This window comes from Oryza sativa, chromosome 11 (assembly GCF_034140825.1).
Source record: "Oryza sativa Japonica Group chromosome 11, ASM3414082v1".
Taxonomy (NCBI): Eukaryota; Viridiplantae; Streptophyta; class Magnoliopsida; order Poales; family Poaceae; genus Oryza; species Oryza sativa.
This window is the reverse complement of record NC_089045.1, coordinates 28,408,210-28,429,604: the sequence shown is the minus strand read 5'-3', so window position 1 is coordinate 28,429,604 and position 21,395 is coordinate 28,408,210. Positions and strand designations below refer to the sequence as shown.

General features: G+C 38.9%; 1 protein-coding gene and 1 non-coding gene across 3 annotated transcripts; both read right to left on the bottom strand.

Annotated features, from left to right (window-relative positions):
* Positions 1 to 343: 343 nt before the first annotated feature.
* On the bottom strand, positions 344 to 11,934 carry LOC107278409 (pentatricopeptide repeat-containing protein At2g26790, mitochondrial). 2 transcript variants are annotated; one of them, XM_066305302.1, is made up of 10 exons: positions 11,718 to 11,934; positions 8,276 to 10,870; positions 7,972 to 8,078; positions 4,410 to 4,505; positions 2,917 to 3,095; positions 2,654 to 2,832; positions 2,216 to 2,295; positions 2,040 to 2,112; positions 1,814 to 1,947; positions 344 to 967 (listed from the first exon to the last, which is right to left on the bottom strand). In XM_066305302.1, the coding sequence occupies exon 2, from the start codon at positions 10,799 to 10,801 to the stop codon at positions 8,339 to 8,341; it is 2,463 nt and encodes an 820-aa protein (XP_066161399.1). In that variant the 5' UTR covers positions 10,802 to 10,870; positions 11,718 to 11,934; the 3' UTR covers positions 344 to 967; positions 1,814 to 1,947; positions 2,040 to 2,112; positions 2,216 to 2,295; positions 2,654 to 2,832; positions 2,917 to 3,095; positions 4,410 to 4,505; positions 7,972 to 8,078; positions 8,276 to 8,338. The 2 variants fall into 2 exon arrangements, with proteins under 2 accessions (XP_066161399.1, XP_066161400.1); XM_066305303.1 differs by having other exon boundaries at positions 2,654 to 2,810.
* A 2,297-nt stretch (positions 11,935 to 14,231) lies between these two features.
* On the bottom strand, positions 14,232 to 15,368 carry LOC9266865 (uncharacterized). Its single transcript, XR_010737692.1, has 2 exons — positions 14,908 to 15,368; positions 14,232 to 14,836 (listed from the first exon to the last, which is right to left on the bottom strand). It is a non-coding gene; the product is annotated as an uncharacterized protein (transcript).
* Between the last annotated feature and the right edge of the window lie 6,027 nt (positions 15,369 to 21,395).

Genomic DNA, 21,395 nt, shown 5'->3' with positions numbered 1-21,395 from the left:
TGCATACGAGTTGATTTTTCATGGAAAATCATTTTTTTGTGTCAACCTGTTTAGATTCAGATGACTTGCATAGAGCGACTCTGTGACTTGCTTTTGGTTGAAATTCAGCAAGAACAGTGGTTGCTCAGGCTGTAGTATATTCGAAGGTGGACTGATTGATCTGCACTCTGTCCTAACACTCCTTTGCCTGGAAATGATTTCAATCAGCGTGATCTCAACAGCCACATGTAATATTCAGTTCAAGTAATATTCAAATTCTCCAAATTTGCACAACCAGGGAATTGGTAGGGCTGTATGGGCCACACAAAAGAATGCAAATAATAGCCTAGCATTCCTGAAAAGGTGGAACATCTTAACCATCAAATATAATATATCCTACAATAATTTATAATACGCACTATAATTTTCTACAACCATAGCTTTATATACATGAAAGATACAGCTGCCATCTACACGCAAGCCCCCAAAACTAAGGATTTTGAAACAAAAGAGAAGCTAGAGAACCATACATTTCATTGAACACTTGAATGAGAAAAAAAACGAGCCTAGTTAATCAATCCAAGGCATATAGCTAAACATTCTAATCTTGTTGATACAAATCGTAATTACACATAAACAGCAAACTTCAAGATCGATTTTGGTTGAAAAAACTACATAAAAAACTACATAGATTCAACACTAGACCTAGGGCAATGAGGATTCCCAGAGCTTATAACCTGCAGTGATCAAGGGACTTATAAGTTATAACCCGGCCAAAAGTAAAATAAATACTTCTGCGTCACCCCTTGCTTCATCATTGTTCTTCAGCCACAAGTCGTTTTGCCAGCAGGATGCTTTGTTTTCCTCTTTTCATTGTGCTGCCATTGTGACAGGTACTTCTGAAGGAACTATGGCTTCCAATGTAGACGGAATTAGAACCAATTATCCCTAAGGATAATCGATTAATTAAAGACTCTTTGGTGAACTCCTGCATGGCAAAAATAACAGCGGTCAACTTCTGTTTTCTCGTAGCCATTAACTTACTTTATAAAAAGAACTGTAACAAGCTTTAATCAAATTTCGAACTGAAGTTGACATCTGTCTTGTAAATCTGTTTTGATTTGACCTACATTGAACTGAGACTGTGCATTGAACATTGATGACATTATTTCTGCTACACCAACACTGATGGCATCAAAGGTCGAATTTGCTGGCAAAGAGGCACCTAATTTTCTGCTACACTAACTAGAATTTTCTCCTAGACAATTGCTGTCAGTAAAGGACTTATGATTTGCAACATTCCATCTGCATACAGGTTATCTGTTACGGATGTTATGGGATCAAATACCATAGGTGCAGGGAAGCATTGGCTGGGTGCGTTAGATATGTTCATAATTCTAGTCCTAGCTTGATTTATGTATTCTATTTGATATTCCTAGTTTGTGTCAGATTCCCTAATTATTAGATGCCACCTAGTACATAAAGGTTGTATACACTTTGGAAACTTAAACAATAAGGATATTAGAGAAGGGCTTTGCCCACCAAAGTCGCCAATCAGAGCCTCGACCACGTGGAGAAACCAGAAACTTAAGGGCAATCCGCTCCATTGTTCCTTTGTTTTTAATAGAGCACAACATTACTATCCAGCTAAACATACTTGCTATATCCATTATGCTAGAAGGCAATAGTAACAATCTAACAAGACACACTAAATCATCAGTAACAAGAAAAAACAAGCAAAACCATGAGGGAAGATTATCCAATTCTACATTTCATGAAAAAAATGTATTCCTTCACAACTCACTAGTTATCCACAACAGAACTGAAACCTTACCACATCTTAAACTTTCAGAGACTGAGCAGCTAATGCTTTCCAGAATTCCAGGCAGGCAAAAAATCTTCAGGTGGAAGATTTGTAGGTTCCATGAATTAATTCAATACAACAGGGAATCGAAGTTTGACATTAACCTGGATACAAGCAAAGTCTGTTACCTTCTGAAGGAAAAGAAAAGGTTAAAAATTTGGACACTCAGAAAAACATGATGAGATAAGACAATTACTAGTGCCGTTCCAAATTTGACAAATCACATCTCTACTTGCACAGAGAGTCACAACCTTAAGTGGAATTTGGACCTAGAGAACACAACATAGCAAGGAATGAATAAAATTAGGAACGGCAACATGAAAAAGCACTATATTCAACGTATCTTTTAGAGGATACTTCATCAATTAGTACCTGTGTTCTTGAGGAACAGTATCTGGAACTGGAATTGAAGAGAGTTCCTATTTTGAATGTCTAGGAGGTAAAATCAGAGCCTGTGCTGACAAAAGAGATCAAACCCCCAGTAAAAAAGGAGACCATGACAAGTGCGCTGCTCTGCTTTTAAACCAACAAAATAAGGCCAAGTAGGAAAAAGAAATCCATGAAGCAGGTTTAGGCAGGAATATATAGAATATATACTAATAAAATAATGTGAGTGGATACATTTAATGAAGCAAAAGTACAATCTATGCAACCTGAATGAGCGTCCTCCTCTATTTTGTGAGCACGCTTAAAACTTCTCAATATTGAAAATTGGCTGAATAGTGCAGAATTGACAGAGTATACCATATCCCCTACCCTAAAAAATAATACCTCTTAAGGAACAAATACTGTAACAAAATACACTAGTACCTGAACTGAGTTCAACTGTCCTCAAGGGTTGCTAGGGTCAAGTCACCTACTAGACGTTGATTGGCCTCCAATCCTTTAACAAGGCCATCTATTGCATGAGGACTCAAAGAGATTTGCAGGGAGGTGTAGACCCCCGATTTTGGAAATCGGAAATCTTCTGTGTTTATCCGTACCAATCCCTGGATCAGTAGTTGGTACACACATACATAGTTGGATCACAACATATCACGAATGAATTTAGACTAAAAGAGTTAAATACTTACATTAGGGCCAGGTAGGCCAACAACTATCAGAGAACAACAGCGGAAGACAAAATAATATAAGGGCCCGGTTAACATGCCACAGGCAGTCGACTGGGGAACGAGACCTAGAACAAGACCGCACTCCGATCATCTTGTGGGATACGCAAGCGTACCGACAAGGGCTTCTCTTCAACACTCTCCTAAAAGATATATAAATAGCAAGGGTGAGTACCAACCGTACTCAGCAAGCCACCACAACAACAATGCATATGATAGAGGGTATTCAAGGAATGGTTTCAGGTTCTTTTGCATAAAGCTAATTTTACAATTCTTTTCACAAGCCTAAAACCTAGCATAGACTGATCAAATTTTAGTACCAGTGTTCACTTTAAACAACGACGGTTCTGTCCACCATCCATTGTGATCCCAAGGATAGCTTCCCGCCATTGAATCGTCATGGTTTTCTGAGGATGTCCACCTTCCCTCCTCTCGGGATGTGGCTCCATCAGCATAAAATTCATCATGCAATATCCCATCCCCCACAAGTTAAAAATTTAGAGTCTAGCCAAGTGTAATACATGTCCCGGTGCTCAATAACCGCGAGCACGGCTATTCGAATAGATTTGGTTTACTCACACTGCAGTGGATGTACACTTTACCCGCACTCCGCGACTGCCCAACACATGAGCCTCGTCCCAACACATGAGACGCGTCACGGCAAAGCTTTTCGATAACCTCGCATTGGCAGTACCCGCTCCATGAACTTTTCATCCTCATGCACTCTAGGCGTACACGGTTTCTAGCAGTGAGAGGAGTTCTGGCGCACCCGGGAAGGGAAGACTCACACATGCATTAAGTTATAATTATGTTTTAGGTTCTCACATGGCAGTCCTACTGATGGCGACACCACTGTAGACACCCGCCTCGCGGTTCTACCAATGGCTGCCCCACCGTAGAGCCCCTGCCTCACACATCAAGAAACCACTATGCAGGGATACTGCCTCCGCTCGGCTATCTAATCCGCTAGGTCTATACCCATTCGAGAAGTACGGTTGTACGGGGGTCGTTTCATGCTTAACTTCATGGCTCGGTCCTTAATTGACCGGGGACGGTACTAGCCTTTTCCAGATACCACCCAAATCCTCCGTCCGCCCCAGTCGAAAACAGTTGTTTAATTTTATTTCTCCTTTCACAAATCATGTCATCAACATCATGGCAATGTGGCGCTCATGTCTCCACATGCCGCATCTCAATTACCTTCCCAAAGGTAATTGCCCAAGCATATAGCATTTGATAAATATGAGTATGCATGATTCTAGAATAGCATTTCTAAGCAATTGTCATAGTTGACTAGGGACTCATACGTAAACATGGTTACAAGGATTCAAGGGTAAACAATGATCAAGGCATGGCATAATCACAAGTAGGGTGTTCATCATTGCATGCAATTTTATTTATAAACAAAACAATTTCACAATTAGGATCAACATGTTCAAGGAATAGTGATGACTTGCCTGCTCAGAATAGTCCTTATTATTGATATAATCTTGATCAACCTTCACCTCCTGGAAGCTGCATACGTTGCCTCACGACTAACCGATACACAAATTCTATAATACGCAAGAAAAACCAATATTCAACAACAAGCAAATATGCACAACCAAAATACAAATGTCGGGGTTGAACCTAGGGTTGCTCATACTATTCATGTCTGCTAACGGATTCCAATTACGCTAGGGGCTAAGGTTTCTTAATCTTTCTATTGTCAACGTGGTTTATTTAGGAGTTAACCAATAGTGTATAAATAAGATATACATCGGGCTAATATGTGGTTTAGTCTAGCTAATGGCTATGGAAGGATTATGGCTATGTATGCATCTATCTAAATAGGACGGTTATATACTAGAGGTTCTGTTGTTAGATGGATTTAGGATCAACCAAATAATGAATCATGTGTATTATTATTTAATTGATGGAGGCTTTACTTTAATTATGAACATATTTCACTTGTCACAATAAATTATAAAAGGATAATAATTATCCATGCTTTGTATGTTAGAGTTGTTTAGGTTAATCATATTATGGTTACAGATTATCCCTTAATAAAAAATCCTAATTTACAGTTGAACTATAATTATAATCATATGAGGTCAAGATTTATACTAGTATTTATCTAATATACATGTTTGTCATACACTCCCTCTAATTAATATATGTAACACGCAAATTAATACTATACCGTACAACTATAATGGGACGTATAGTATATGTGTAAGCAACAATGTCTTATTATTGGATCATATATTTGAGTAGTTGCTTTTTACTATAAGCTATACAATACATGTTGATTTTAAGATGGCTCTGTTTGTTTAACTAATGGATATCAACTGACTATATATATATATATATTCTACTTCACATGACATTGTATCAATTAATTTTTAAGTGGTCCAAATACAACTAGCTCTGTGATTACTCTCCTAAACAAGTTAAAGATTCATCTAGGTGTGTTTATATTTTTGTTTACAAAATATGAGGCTAAACTTTATGTAAATAATTTATAAGTCATGGATTTGGTTATATTTGGACATAGGCTAGTAAATGGCATTAATATTTTCCTATACACCCATTAATTTGAAGGATTTATTATAACTAATTTATGTGGTTGCTACTGTGACAAAACACCTTAAAGATAATTATGCTACTATACAATATCCATTTTTATTTATTGGCACACTATTTAGGTTAACTATTATCCAACCATTTGATATTAATTAATTTATTATTATAAATATATTTTATTAAATAGTAAATTATATACCATTAGAAAGCTTATGAATTTAGATGAATTTAGATTCAAGTTTCACTCGAATCGGAGCTAAAACGAATAAACTATGCTAGCTCAAAGATTCAAATTTGAATTAATTCTAATAATTGCGAAATGGTACTGTTCCTAATTCATTATTTTTATTCCTAAACCCTATACACACATCACCACAGCTGACGGGTGGGGTCAAGGTCTGGATTTCCTTTTCTACAGAATTATTCTTCTAAAGGGAAATTGGATGGGCTAATGACAGGTGGGGCCCACTCTAATCTCTCCTCTCTTTTCTCCTCTCTCTCTCTCGGCTGTCTCCCGGCTCCCTCTCTCTCTCGCGGCTCGGATGGAACCAGCGGGCGGCGCGGCGCGTCGACAAGCGGAGGGGGAGGGGAAGGCTCACCGGACCGACGGCGGAGTCGACGGGGACGCGGCGGCAGGGTGCGGCGCGGCGGCGGCGAGGCGCCGGGGCGCGGCAGCGGCGGCGCGGCGGCGGAACGCGGCGTCGGTGGAGGTGAAGAAAGGGAAAAAAAAAAGGGAGAAGAGGGGGAAATGGCGTGGGGAGGGAAGGGAAAGGGGAGGGGGCATTTATAGGGCTCGGGGGGAGGGTTGGCCGGCTTTTAATCGTCGACGGGATGGCGCGGCGGCGCGGGGCTCAAGGGCGACGGCGCGCGATGGAGCGCGGCGCGGCGACAGGACGGTGCGCGGCGCGGGCGGGGCTCGAGGTGCTGATGGCGACGGCGATGACGCGAAGGCGCGGTAGCGGCACAGGACTCGGGGCGCGGCAGCGGCTCAGGGCGACGGCGACGGGACAGCCGCGCGGCGGGGCGCAGGCGGCTAGGGGACGGGCGACGCGGTTCGACGGGTGACGCAACGGTGACAGCGCGCGGCGGCTCAGGGCGCGAGGCCGACGGCGACGGTCGAGCGGCGCGGCAGCGACAGGGCGCGGGGCTCGAAGGCGCAGCAGCGCGATGGCGACGGCTCACGGCGCGTGGCGATGGCGACGCGACGGCGACGGCGCGCGGCGCGGCAGCGGGGACGGGACGCGATGGCGACGGCGCGCGGAGGGGTGGGGCTCGAGGCGACGCGACCGGAGACGACGACGGCGCGCGGCACGGGGCTCGGGGTGATGGAACGGCGGCGCGGCGACGCGACGGAAGCGACGGCGATGGCGGCGCGGGGCTCGGGGCGGCCAGGCGTGCGCGGCAGAGAAGATGGGACGGGCAGGAGGAGGAGGAGGGCTAGGAACCAAATCAAACACCTAGGGGGCTAATGAACAGTGCTAGCCGGCTATTTAACCCTATTTTAGCCTATTTCCTATATAAATTTTATTCTTTAAATCCTAAATTTTACACAAATGAAGTTTACTCAATATTTGTGTCATTCTAACCAATGGATTCACCCTAGATTAATATTACCCATATTTATTTATTTATCGCACAAACGAATTCTTTTTTAGATTAATTTGAGTTATTGGCCCTAAGGTGAACTTATATATTTTTGAAGACTTTGGGGTACTATTAAATTTAATATAACGACTTGTCATGATTAATACATTAGCAGATTGGTCAAGTTTAGTTGTATAGCAATATATTTTACACGGATAGGTTCAATCTATTTAAAATAGTAAATTGAGACTCGGCACAATATTAATCTAATTGTTTAATTAAAACCTCACATAATTTTATAAAGCTTAATTTAATTATATGACCATTATTTCATGTGAATTGGTTTACCTTTATATAGAGCATTATGGTTTAGTAATATCCCATTAATTACTCCTAGTGAACTATGTTATAGATAGAGTTCCATTATAATTGGTCATCATTTCATGTGTATCTATATTTCATGTGAGATTGGATTCAAGTGGATTATATTCAACCATGTTGTTTCCTTTTGTTAAATATGAATTCAGGCTATCAACATGGTTTGATTATTCAATATTCGATTTGTGATTTATACTACAGGGTTTAATAGTTAACTTGTACTTTATTTGACTTGGCTTTCATGTGCATAAATATTTATGGGATTGATAATAAATATTGCATCGTTGTAAATCGTAATTATTGCTCGGGTGTAAATCTTTAAATTGATCCATTGTGTCGATTTACGGTTTGGCAAGCAATAACAACCATAACAACCAGCATGATGCAAAAGTTTTAAAAAGTTCAAAATTTTAGTGATTTTTATTGTCTTGAATTTTCAGGATGTTACAGGAGGTCTGCTTGAAAAGCAGACTGAGATATAGGATGCACAACCTCTTAATGTTGGTATCTGAAATGTTCTTGACTTTTCTCTCAACAACAGGAGCCTCATTTTCTTTGCGAATTTTTACAGAAAGTTCTTCATCAGCAATGTTGACCTCCTGAAAATCATAAATTACTTGATCAGACTCACAAGCTATGCCCAGTATATTTCACAATTGTTGGTACTTAGTTCCCTGTCAAGTGTAGAAACACTTGCAGAGAATTGTATATACTGCTGATAAGATTATACTTGTGACCAATTTTATAAGCAGAGAAGAGAAAAATCCAATTAACTAATGATTGATAAAAGCATCACCTTGCTGTTGACATAGGTGTCCTCAGTAGAAAGAATTTACTAAACATGGTACCACAGAGGGAATCATGCACAGAACTGAATCTTCCTAGACCTCAAGGAACTCTGATTTAATACTGAAAAGGTCAATTCATCTGGTTCTATTCCCTTGTCAATCATTTCTTGCAAAAGATCTTCAGCCTTTGATATTTCCCCTTGGCTACAATATCCATTTATAAGAGCTGTGTAAGCATAAGCATCAGGAGTAAGTCCTTTCTGCAACATCTCATCAAATAGTTCCCGGGCTTCCACTAGATATTCAGCTTTGCACTTTCCATCAATCAACACCGTGTAACAGGGTACATCAGGTTCAATTTGCATGTCTTTCATGGAGCTTAATAACTTGTTATGATTCGCTCTAAGAAGAAAGCTCCTTCTCTCTTTAGCAATCCCCTCCCAACCTTGCTGAAGGGTCTCCTTTAAGTGACCATCCAGTAGAACTGTATATGCAATCACATCAGGCTTTATGCCCAAGTTTGTCATTTGAACAAACAATTGACAAGCTTCTTGCAGACGACCAGCCTTGCAGTAACCATTCATCAGTATAGTGTATACAATAACATCAACAGAAAGTCCTCGCTGAACCATATCGTGGAACCATAAGTGAGCTTTGTCCATATCTCCATTCTGACAATAGATTGATATGAGTTTGCTATATGAAATCACATCAGGTACAACATCATGTTCTAACATAATCTTACAAACATTTGAAGCCCCCTGGACATTTCCAACTCTACAGAGGTCATTTATCAACTTAGAACATGAAAAATGATCCACAAGATTTCCTTGTCGAGCAACCCTTACAAAAAGCATGTAAGCATGATCAGTCCAGCCTGAAAGCAAATAGCCACAAACCATCGAACTGTACATCACTTCGATATGATCAATTCCTTTTTCTTCTACTACATTAAATAGAACCTCTGCTTCACTAAGGTTGCCTCCTCTACAAAATCCAACAATTGCTATACCATAGGTGAGTGAATTAGGCTCCAAACCTTGATCTGCCATACGGTCTAGAAGATCAAACACCTCCATAACAAGACCGCTCTTGCAAAACCCACTAGCCAATATGTTATATGTAACTATATCTGGCTCAATATTGGCCTTCAGCATTTCCTCAAATACCTGCTGTGCATTTTGCATTTCTCCCTTCAAACAGTAACCACTGATTAGGCATGTGTAGTGAATTTTGTCAGGTGTCAAACCCCCATACTTCATTTCATTCAGTAGCTTAACTGCCTCGTTCATGTTCCCATTCTTGCAATAAGTATCCATAGCAATGTTATAAATCACCTTGTCAAGATGAAGCCCTGAATCTTTAAATTTCAGGAAATACGCAATTGCTTCAGATGTCATGCCTAACTTCCTGAAGCATTGCAGAAGGTAACTCACAATGTGGCAATTTGTCTCAATACCATGAGAAACCATGGCTTCATAATGATCCACAGCATTTATTAGGTTGCCCATTTTGCAATAACTCCGAATCAGATAGCTATAACCATATACATCAGGGTTGGATCCTTGTCTGGCCTTGTTTTCCAAGAGCTTTTCCGCCTCATCCAATCTCATTTCTTTGCATAGTCCATCCATTACCATGTTATAAGCCATGGCCTCAACAGGAACCTTCTCCCTATTAATCTCTTGTAGAATAACATAAGCTAAATCATATTTTCCGCAATCACACAGACCAATTAGAAATGACGAGTACCCACGTGCATCTGGTTTCACTCCCATTTCAGTCATCTCGGCCCAAACTTGCAAAGCCTCGTCCACTTTCTTTGCTTGAAAAAGTGACCTAGTGACTATGGCAAATGTATAAACATCGGGAGTCAGCTGAAAGCACTTCATTTCATTATAAGCTGCGAGAACCATCTCATATTCACCAGTCTCAGCTATAAATTTGAGAAGCAGGTTCCAAGTCCAAACAGATGGGACAACTCCAAGCCTGCAAATGCCACTAAATAAGCATATGGTTGCTTGTACATCATAGCAAGTGATGCATGCCTTGATCAAGCAATCAACCATGAACGAGAGTGAACATGGAGTAGCACATGTTCTTCTGTGGTGATCAACAAGGGGCAAAATTTCAGGACCACTAGCATTACTACTTGAAACAAGCTCAGAGAACAATGAAACTAACATCTTCCCCTGGCGTGAGTGGGATAGAATCTGAATCATCTCTGAGTAGGTTGAAAAGTCATGATTAAACCCAATGCTCTGTGTATCTTTAAAGTAGGCAAATGCAATGGCAGGTCGTCTCTTTAGGCAGTGGAGAGTCTGTACAACACTATCAGAGCACAAAGGGCGGGATCTTTTCCGGGCATGTTGAGACGGAGCACAATTCAGTTTTTCATCATCACTAGAGCAGTCTGATTGAACTGAAGCTGAAGCTGTCAGTACAGAGAAGGGGCAGGAAGAGAGTCCCAGGGGGGGAATTCTCAGGTGTCTGCACCATTGGAATACATATTTGGGCTGCCGGCACAGAACCATGTGAAATATGGAGAAGTATACAACTTTACATAGGGCTCATCATTGAGAAATGAATTCGGCTATTGCCACCTGCACCCATAAGATTAATCTATCAGACCTTGAATATATGCTAATGATACGAGCTTAAAACTATGCAATATGTGTACCTCAAAATAATTATAAAAATAGATAGAAGAAGCAAAACGTTCTGTTCAATACCTAGAAGGAATAGTTGGCGAAAAGGAAATTTGAGGGGCTGTAAATAACTCACTGCAAATTTGCAATTTAAGGAATCATAAGTGTAAGAAAATCAGTTTTAATTCCTCATGAGAAAATTTTGCTCTTTTTTTCAACGAACACTGAAAAAGCTTTTGTGCGTTGATATATCAAGAAGAAGAAAAATACTTCCTCGGTTTCATAATGTAAGACTTTCTAGCCTTGCCCACATTCATATATATGTTAATGAATCTAGACACACATATATGTTTAGATTCATTGACATCTATATGAATGTAGGCAATGCTAGAAAGTCTTACATTATGAAACAGAGGGAGTACCCAGCAATATCGCAAGAGGAGAGCAAGAAAACCAGGAGCCACTTCTTGAAGGAGCTAAAATGTATGTTATGAGAGGATTTTAGCAAACTAAAGAACATATAAGTCAGTGGCGGAGGACAAAAAAAAAATTCGTATATGAACTAGCGCATATAAGGTCAGTGGCGGAGGACAGAAAAAAATTAGGTGTGGCACATGAACTAGCGCGCGAGAATTAGAACAGAATAAGAAGGGGAAAAAAAAGCAATATCAATTCACGATATTATACGACGCAGCATTATCCATCACGTCTACATTAAGCATAGCAACAAGCACTAGTCATATGAGTTCACAATCCATCATCCAGTTGCAAAAGGGTAAATAGAAGAGAAACTCAACAATACCTCAACATTCCTAATCTCTCCTCTTCCTCTCCTCCTCTGTAGCTTGTTACCTCTGCCTGCCTTCAGTCCCTGGTTGGTGGCTGCCTTTGCCTTGCTCTCTGCGCTGCGCTGCGCTGCCAGTGCCGGCTGCCGCGCCGCCGACCCGCGCGCGCGCCGCTCTACGCCCTACCGCGCCCCTCCTCGCGCACGGCACAGGTTGGGGATTGGAGAACTGGACAAAGGGGAAATTTGGGTTTAGGGTTTCCTAGTCAAAAGCCCCATTTACACAAAAAAAGAAAAAAAAAACAAGCCCAATGGGCCTAATAGCTTGGCCTGCTTCGCTCCTCTCGTGCGCCCGCGCGCTCTCTCGTCGTCGGGGTGTCCTGCTCTCTATCGGAGGTGCTGAGCAGCAAAATGATGACAGTTTCGCTATAATTGTGTCGTCATATTTTTAGTTAGATTTCAGTCAGATTTTTGTGCGTTGGATTTGTGTTAAGATCCGTGCTTGAGGTTGGAAGGCCGTTGGATCTGTGTTGATGTAGGCCGGTCGGGGCTGATGTTACGGGACATTACGAAGTTGAATTGGCAAAATTTATTAGACACTTAAAAAAACGTGTAATTGGTTGAGAGACACCGTAAAAACGTGACACGGGTGATGGACACTAAAAAAAATATGTAATTTCCTATAGGACACTTCGTGGAGCTGAGCTGTATCCTCTGTCCGGGAGAAGCTCACTGCTGATTTCAACCACATCCTCCCAAACTTCACCTCGGCAAACCTCGTCGTGGGAGGAAATTCACCAGGTGACGCCAAAACTTTTAGTTGCTCTTCTGAGATCCAAGATGGTTATGACCACCATGGCTGCCGCTTCGGCCAGATTTGGCATGACCTTGGCAGCATCGACCTTGCCTCTGTTGGGATAGGAGACGGTGACGACTGCTAGGAGGATGTGGGGGTGGGGGTGGGAAGCATGGTGAAGGCAGAGGTGGTGTAGTGGGAGAGGATCCTCTGACGTCATTGTTCACCGTGACTGACATGTGGGCCCTATCATTCTTGGGCCCACATGTCAGCCACCAAATCAGTGAAAGTTACGTTAGAGGATCTCAATCTGGTGCAGTAGCGGCGACCAGCATGCGGTGGCAAGTAGCGACACGGCCACACAGGATGACGGAAGCGCGCTGATGCATGAGCTGCTAATGTTGGCGGCTAGGGTTAGGATGGGGTGGGGAGTGTATAGCGGATGGGCTAAGTTCTGCTTCCTGGACATGTGATGGGCTACTGGGTCAAATTTCCCAAACTCAGTGTCCGGTCAGATCGGATACCCGACAAAGACCGAAGCACCGGAAAAAATATCGTTCTCAAACGTATGACTGAACTAAGAACCGATGACCGACCTCTCGGGTACTTCGGTCTCGATTTCGGGTTTTTGGGGCTCGGTATTTTCTGCCCACCCCTAGCTATCACGTGACGCTATAATAAATTAGAGAAAATCCTGAAAAAACAAAACATTCATACATTGATTTTCACTTAAATTGATGGGTCAAATATTATAAACTTTTAAACTAGATTAATCATAAAGTTCTCCTTCCTTTTCTATCCCCTCTCCTTTTTCCATTATATAGTTTATGTGAAATACAAATGCATGCATATGTCTTATTTTTGGCTTGGTACTTTGTAAAGGGGAGAAGGGTTAATGCAAAATATAAGTACCCTGTGACCATGTGACAGATAATTGGATTAGTAGTCTTGATGGTTCCCTAGTTTCTTGGCCCTCCAGTACCTTTACCTTCTCATTTTAATTTATTACTGCACAAAACATATCTTCTTTAATTTTCCTCTTCATCCAAATTATTTGTGCATCTCTCTCTCTCACACACAATCTGGGGTACATATACATTGCTATTTTCTTTGGTCATGAACACATTCAAATAATTAATTCAGTTCAAACAATTAGAAATTTTTTAGGACCAAGAAGATATTTCGACAATTAGATTGTCATGTTCAAAAAAAAATTGGATTATCCGACGGCTAAAAACATCTGAATGAAGAACCGGAGGGACCATATTTATTTGATAATTAACGTGACCATGGCAACTTTGTGAGAGATTATTCCTTTCACTACTTCAGATTAGATATATACTCACGTCAGTACGTTGAGTCTCCAGTATGTTACCACACATCAATCCCTCCCTTGCAAATTAAGGAGCATGCATATCAATCACCACCCATTATATTTTCTCATCACCTAATTATTTCTCCCTCCGTACTATAATATAAAAAGGATTTTAAGTTTTTATTTGTAGTGTTTGACCACTTGTTTTATTCAAAAAAATTTTAGAATTATTATTTACTTTTCTGTGACTTACTTTATTATCCAAAGTACTTTACGCACAGCTTTTCGTTTTTTATATTTGCATAAATTTTTTTTTGAATAAGACGAGTGGTCAAACACTATAAGTAAAGACTCAAAATCCCTTATATTATGAGACAAAACTCAAAATCCCTTATATTATGGGATGGAGAGAGTAGTCGAGTAGCAAAAAGCTAATATATATACTAGTACATATATATACATATAATGGTAACCCCAAATAGTAAATACAGAGATAGAAAATACAAAAAAATTGAATAAAATCCCTCAAAAAGGACATATGAGCACTCTCTACCTTTACCAAAGCACATTTCACACGCTCAAAAAACTCCAAACTTAAGCCTTCTCTATCATGTAATTAAACCATTTCATACAATCATACTTACTATACTATACTATACCAAAATATAACTCATATATATAGGAAAACCAGGGTAAAATCAAAAGCTAATCCCAAGATAAGTACTACATATTTTAGCATTAATTTCGCATGCTAATATAGGCATGCTTGCAGATGAACTCAACTCTTCTCCCACCTTTAACTATACTATTCACGGCGATCTAGCTCGCCGCCGGCGACCAACTTAGTACGCAAAAAATCCGCTGCCGCCGCAGCCGGCGACGGCCCGCCGGTTGCGAGAGCGGCGGCGAGTTGGCGCCGCCACCGCGGCGTCCTTGGCACGGCAGCTCATGTCGCCGTCCTCCTCCTCCTCCTCCGTCAAGATGTGCCTGAACCGGCAGTCGTCGCTGCAGAACGCCCTGTCCCCTCTGCACCATGGCCGGATCGATCAGCTTATCATCAACGATGGAGAGACGAGATCGAGGGAGAGATGACTAACCTGTAGATGTATATGTCGTCGCCGCCGGCGAGCTCCCGGCGGCAGAGGAAGCACCGGTGCAAGAACGACGCCGTCGTCGCCACCACCACTGGAGCGCGAGAAGAGGAGGAAGAAGAGGAGTAGCAACCGTGGATCTTGCTGCCGCCGCCGCCGGCGGTGCTCAGGACGGCGGTCTTGCTTATGACTTGAGCCGTTCTCGCCGCCGCCGCCGTCGCCGTCGTCATCGCGGCGGCGTGTTGCTTCTCGAGGAGGACGCAGAGGCCGGCCATGGCATACACGTACGTGTGGCGATCGTTAACACGTACGGATGCTGATTGATTAGTTAATTACCTCGGAGGAGATTAATTAGCGGGATGATTAAACGCTGGAGGCCATGGTAGGACAAGTACATGTGTGTGCAAGGTCTCTCTAGAGTCGTCTATGGCGAAGAAGAAGAAGGCGATGGAGTAATGGAGTTTGCCTCCCTCGCCTCGCTCGCTCGATTGGGTTGGTTGCTTATAAAGACGGGAGGATGGCGTAGGGGGAAAATATGTGTTGAAAAACTTTAAAAACATGTAACGTAAACCTGAAAACTTATTATTATTAGATTACAAATAGATGTATCAGGGCGTCCATAATATATGAAAAATCAGGTAAGAAGCATGAAAAAGACTCCTACTATCCGGTAAGAAATATTGTGAAAGTGATAAACAATAATAACCAGATCACAGTGCTACTACCGGCAATAAAAAATATACTATGATTTTGGTACAGTACAGGGTCATATAAAATTTAAGAATATATGATTTTCTTTTAAGTGAGTCCACCTTATAACCTAATGCTAACACATATACATTGTGGAGCCTATCATATACTACCATATCATCTGATCTTGGTCCCACTCTTTCCCACGCTACTATCAAGTTTGCAGCATACATTGGGGCTGTCCTAAGATAATTATTGTTTTCAAGTTTTCGTGATTTGCAATGTATATTTTTCCGGAGTACGGTGTAGTCGTGGAAAGTGCATATGGTATAGCTTAATCAGCGTGCCTTAATTAATGGACACGCATGCAAGCATGTACACGCTCGCAAAGTAGTTTTAATTAACACACTTCCATTGCTGTACTGTAGCACATCCACGTTCGTTATAAAAGGGTCTAGTTTGATGCCATTTTCAACCATATCATTTTTTGATAAAGTTATAAAAAAATATCTACGTTTAGTTTGTTGCTAAATTTAGTCAATACATAAGAAATCCTGTTAAAATTGTAACATTACTAAAACTTTGTAAGGCTTATTTTAGCTACAAAGTGAATAGGCTAGAAAAAAGAACAAGCTAAAAGGACGTTGATATGTTTACATTAGTTAGTGGTTAGTACTACTACTGGTTACTACTCGTAGTTATAACGTGAAATATCTTATAATGTGATCTGATATAATGTGAAGTAGCCTGTTTAATAAGGCTCTAACAGTCTAACTTGTGAAGTGAAGTACTTTCTCAAAATGAGAAGAGTGAAGCTGAATTTAAGCTACTTTACAATTTTATTTTAAACTTAGAGAGTTAAATTTAAAAGTTAGAGACTTATGGAACAGGTCGGAGTCTCGGAGAGGTATCGTTTGTGTCGCCCAGTTGTTGAGTACGATCGATCGAGTAGGACAACGGAATCATGAGTGACATGTACTGTAGACGCAAACCCATGTACTCCCCCCGAGAGCTGTAGAGGCTTCTCGTCAGGGACAGGTGGCTCTGCAGGTGGGCCCCCACACCGGGCACATCTCACACTGCAGTATCCTCAGCTCATAATATATGGAGCTATCCGCCTATGCCACACAGACAGATCACAGATCGATCATTCGATCGCTTCAAATTTCATGACTGTTGAGTTCCTCAACAGAAACTTTTTGCTATATCACATTAAATATTTGAACACATACGTCAAGTATTAAATATAAATAAAAAAATTAATTATACACATTACATGTAAATTACAAGACAAATGTTTTTAAGCATAATTACTTTATAATTTGATAATATAGTGCTATCGTAAACATTTACTAATGACGAATTAATTATGCTTAAAAAATTTGTATCGCAATTTACAGACGAAATCTATAATTTATTTTATTATTAATCTATATTTAATATTTTATATGTATATACATAAATACGATGTGACATGACAAAACTTAACTAAACACGGCCTCAATCGAAGGATTCCATGGACGAGCTAGTGTAGCTAGGCCAGCTGCACACAGTGACACAGGCACACAGCTGTGTCACCCAGATGCAGGGAACTAGCTAGTGTACGTGTGCGGCCAAGCTGAGAACCAGCTCGGTGGGACTCACATGTGCATACGTGTACGTTACCTCCTGTCTTTTCACGTCGATCGGTCATATTTCTTCCGTCCTAAAATAAACAAACCTATAAAACATCGAGAGATATAAAGTTTGGTTCTCAATTATAATAGAGTGCGTAACTGTTCTATCCTCGACAAAACCACGCGATCTAGTGATGACGAGCCCTTCATAACGCGCTAATATTCGTGAGACTTGCACCCTTGTGAAGACCCGCGTGTCCCTTCGTCTTTCATTCTTTCTAACCCAATCCAACCTAACTCTAATAAAAAAAAGTAGAGGGTGAGATCGCCAAAGAGACAATAGGTAATGGGAGGAAAAGAGCGTACATATGATAATGACCTTCATCCACCGCTGGAAGGAAGACAACGTGTGATGCCACGTCGCCATGGGGGTGAGAGATGGTGTGGAGGGGAGAAGAATCGAGTCGGGAAAGGAGAGTTTTATGTTTCTCTCTCTGAAATCTTAGGGTGTTTGCTACAAAATTTTAAAGTATAGTATATAAACTGAAAAATATAAGAAACTGAAATGTATAATATTTGTAGGTTTTAGCATAACTAAACATGTATGGTGGAGGGTGTGGCTTTAAAGTGCTTCATCCTACATGGCACACTTTAAAATTCCTTTGTGTCTCGCATGGTGAATGGCCTGAAGTCAATCATTATTTTTGATATTTTGATCCTTCTAAAAAGTTTATTTAATAGCTGTACCCTCGAATCTATAACTAAAAGTTTATTTACACTGACATTCAATGTCTCAGTGCAACGGGCTTTGCTGTGGTGCAGGCTAAGGCAAGATCAAGCGAGGAAAGAACCGGAAGGAGGTGAAGGCAGAGGGCAATGGCGGCTTTTCCGACATTGCCAAAGTTTGCAAATTAAGGACTATCTATCTATCTATCTATTTATCTATTTATTATATTATTAAGACAGCTCGAAAAAGAGGCATCACGTTCGTTATGGAGGCTAGAAATTCCCACATTAATCAGAGAAAAAGAAAAAAAGAAAAGAAAAGTCCAAGTAGTAATACAATCTAAAAATAGCTGAAATCTATTATATTATTAAGACAGCTCGAAAAGGAGGCACCACGTTCGCTGTGGAGGCTAAAAATTCTCACATTAATCGGAGAAAAAGAAAAAAAAAGAAAAGTCCAAGTAGGAATACAATCTAAAAATAGCTGAAATTCGGAATTAAAAATAAGCAATATTGAAAGAAGTTTCCATATAAGAATCCAATACGAGATTAATCAAAATTCGAAATAAAAATAAAATAAAATCAAAAATTAGAAAAGGAAACGAGAGTCCAAGTAGGAATATAATCTAAAAATAGCTGAAATTCGGAATTAAAAATAAGCAATATTGAAAGAAGTTTCCATATAAGAACTCAATACGAGAATAATCAAAATTCGAAATAAAAATAAAATAAAATACAAAATTAGAAAAGGAAACGAGAGTCCAAGTAGGAATATAATCTAAAAATAGCTGAAATTCAGAATTAAAAATAAAGAATATTAAATGAAGAGTCCATATAAGAACCCAATACGAGATTAATTAAAATTCAGAATAAAAATAAAAATTAATCCGAAATTAGAAAAATAAAATAAAAGAAGAGTTCAAGTAGGAATACAATTTAAAATTAGCTGAAATTCAGAATTAAAAATAAGCAATATTGAAAGAAGAATCCATATAAGAACCCAATACAAATTAATTAAAATTTTGAATAAAAAATAAAATAATATCCAAAATTAGAAAAATTAAAAGAGAGTTCAAGTAGGAATACAATTTTGAAACAACTGAAATTGAAAATAAAAAATAAAAACATTAAAAGAACACAATACGGTATTAACTAAATTTTTTTTAAAAAATAAATTCTGAAATTAGAAAAAGAAAAATAAGATTTCAATTAGGAATACAATTTATAAATAACTAAAGTTTGTGATAAAAATAAAGACTATTGAAAGAAAAAACCATCTAAAACACATGACGAGATAAATTAAGTAACATGCCTATAAAGGAGTAGAGTGGTGGCGGTTGATACGACATATAAAAATTGTTAATAAAACACCAAATAGAATCCTAATGACGATTAAAAGGAGGGACGCCAGGCAGGCCGTGAAGCAAACAAGTAAAGCAGTTGCTGGGACTTCTTGAAAGTAAAAAAAAAATAAACCCTATTGATAATCATATTCGGTTTTTAAAATCTCAATGACAATAAAAAGGAGAAGCAGCGGGCGGGGTGTATAAGAGTATAGTTGCAGAGCCGCTGACGATTGACGGGACTTCTAGAAAATAAAAAATGAATTCCAACAATAGTTATGTTCGATTTTTAGAATCATAATGACAATAAAGAGTAGGCGATGGACGAGCTGTAGAGAGGCATAGTGGCATTGTTTGATGGAACTTCTAAAAATTATAAAAAAATAAAATTACAAGTCCAATTTTTAAAGGTTTGGAACTTCCAAAAAGTAAAAAAAAAAACCCAATGATAATCAGGTTTGATTTTAAAATCTCAATGACAATAAATAAGGGAGGCAGCGGGCAAGCCATAGCGGAGTACAATGGCAAAGCCGCTGATGATTTGGCGGGACTTCTAGAAAGTAAAAATGAACCCAAACGATAATTATGTTCAATTTTTAAAATCTCAATGACAATAAAGAGAAGAAACACTGGACGGGCCGTAGAAGAGTATAATGGCAACATTTTACGGGACATCTAGAAATTATAAAAACGAAACCCAACGTGACAATAAACTCTAAAACTATAAAATCCAATTTTTAAAAGTTCCAAGAAGAATGAATAAAAATAGTGGTAGATCGAGCAAGCAAATAAAGAAGGAGATGACATAAGGGGTAGCAACTGGTGTGAGTTTTAAAAACTATATAATTAGAAACACGAGGATGATAAGGTTTGGTCTTTTAAAGTCTTAAAACAGTGAGATAGCTATTTAATAAATTTTAAGTAAAATCATACTAAAAAGTATATGATTTTGTTTGGGTGCTAGCCGCGCAATTGCGCGGGCCACCTAGCTAGTTATATTATTAAAGGAATAGAAAAAAGAGCCTCCACGTTCGCTCTCATGGTCTAGAAATTCTCACATTAATCGGAGAAAAAGAAAATGCAGAGTTCATATAGAAATATAATTTAGAAATAGCTGAAATTCGGAATTAAAAAAAGGAATATTAAAAGAGAAGACTAGAGTCCATATAGAAATATAATTTATAAATAGTTGAAATTCGGAATTAAAAAATAAGGAATATTATAAGAGGAGACTAGAGTCCATACAGAAATACAATTAGGAAATAACTGAAATTCGGAATTAAAAATAAGAAATATTAGAAGTTGAGTATAGAGTCCATATAGAAATACAATTAGGAAATAATAGAAATTCAGAATTAAAAATAAGGAATATTAGAAGTAGAATATAGAGTCTATATAGAAATACAATTAAGAAAAAAAATAAATTTGGAATTAAAAAATAAGGAATATTAGAAGTAGAGTATAGAGTCCATATAGAAAGATAATTAAGAAAAAAAATACAAATTCAGAATTAAAAAATAAGGAATATTAGAAGTAGAGTATAGAGTCCATATATAAATTTAAAACTAACTAAAATTCGGAATAAACATAATAAAATTAAAAGTAGAGTTTAGAGTCTGTATAAAAATACAATTTACAAATAACTAAAATTCGAGATTAAGAAAAACATGGGAAGAAGAATTTAAAGTCAATATAGGAATGCAATTTCGATATAACTGAAATTCGAAATTAAAAATTAAAGAATATTGAAAGATGAGTTTAGAGTCCACATAGAAATACAATTAAAAATAATAAAAATTCAGAAATAAAAACAAATAATATTGGAAGAAGAGCATAGAGTCTATATAGAAATATAATTTACAGAAAATCCGGACTTTAAAAAAAGAAATATTAAAAGACGAGTCTAGAGTCCATATAGGAATATATATAATTTACAAATAATTAAAACTTGATATTAAAAATAATTAATAACTAACACGTATATAAAATACAATATGAACATGACCCATTAATAGTTTCGTAAAGTTATTGCAAAATTTAAAATTATGTTGTCATTTTAATATATTTGAATAATATATTGAGTAAACATATATGCTATTATATGAGAGAAAATATAATG

Coding starts and splice junctions, on each gene's coding strand:
- LOC107278409 (XM_066305302.1), bottom strand. CDS start 10,801: ATGGTTCTGTGCCGGCAGCCCAAATATGTATTCCAATGGTGCAGACAC.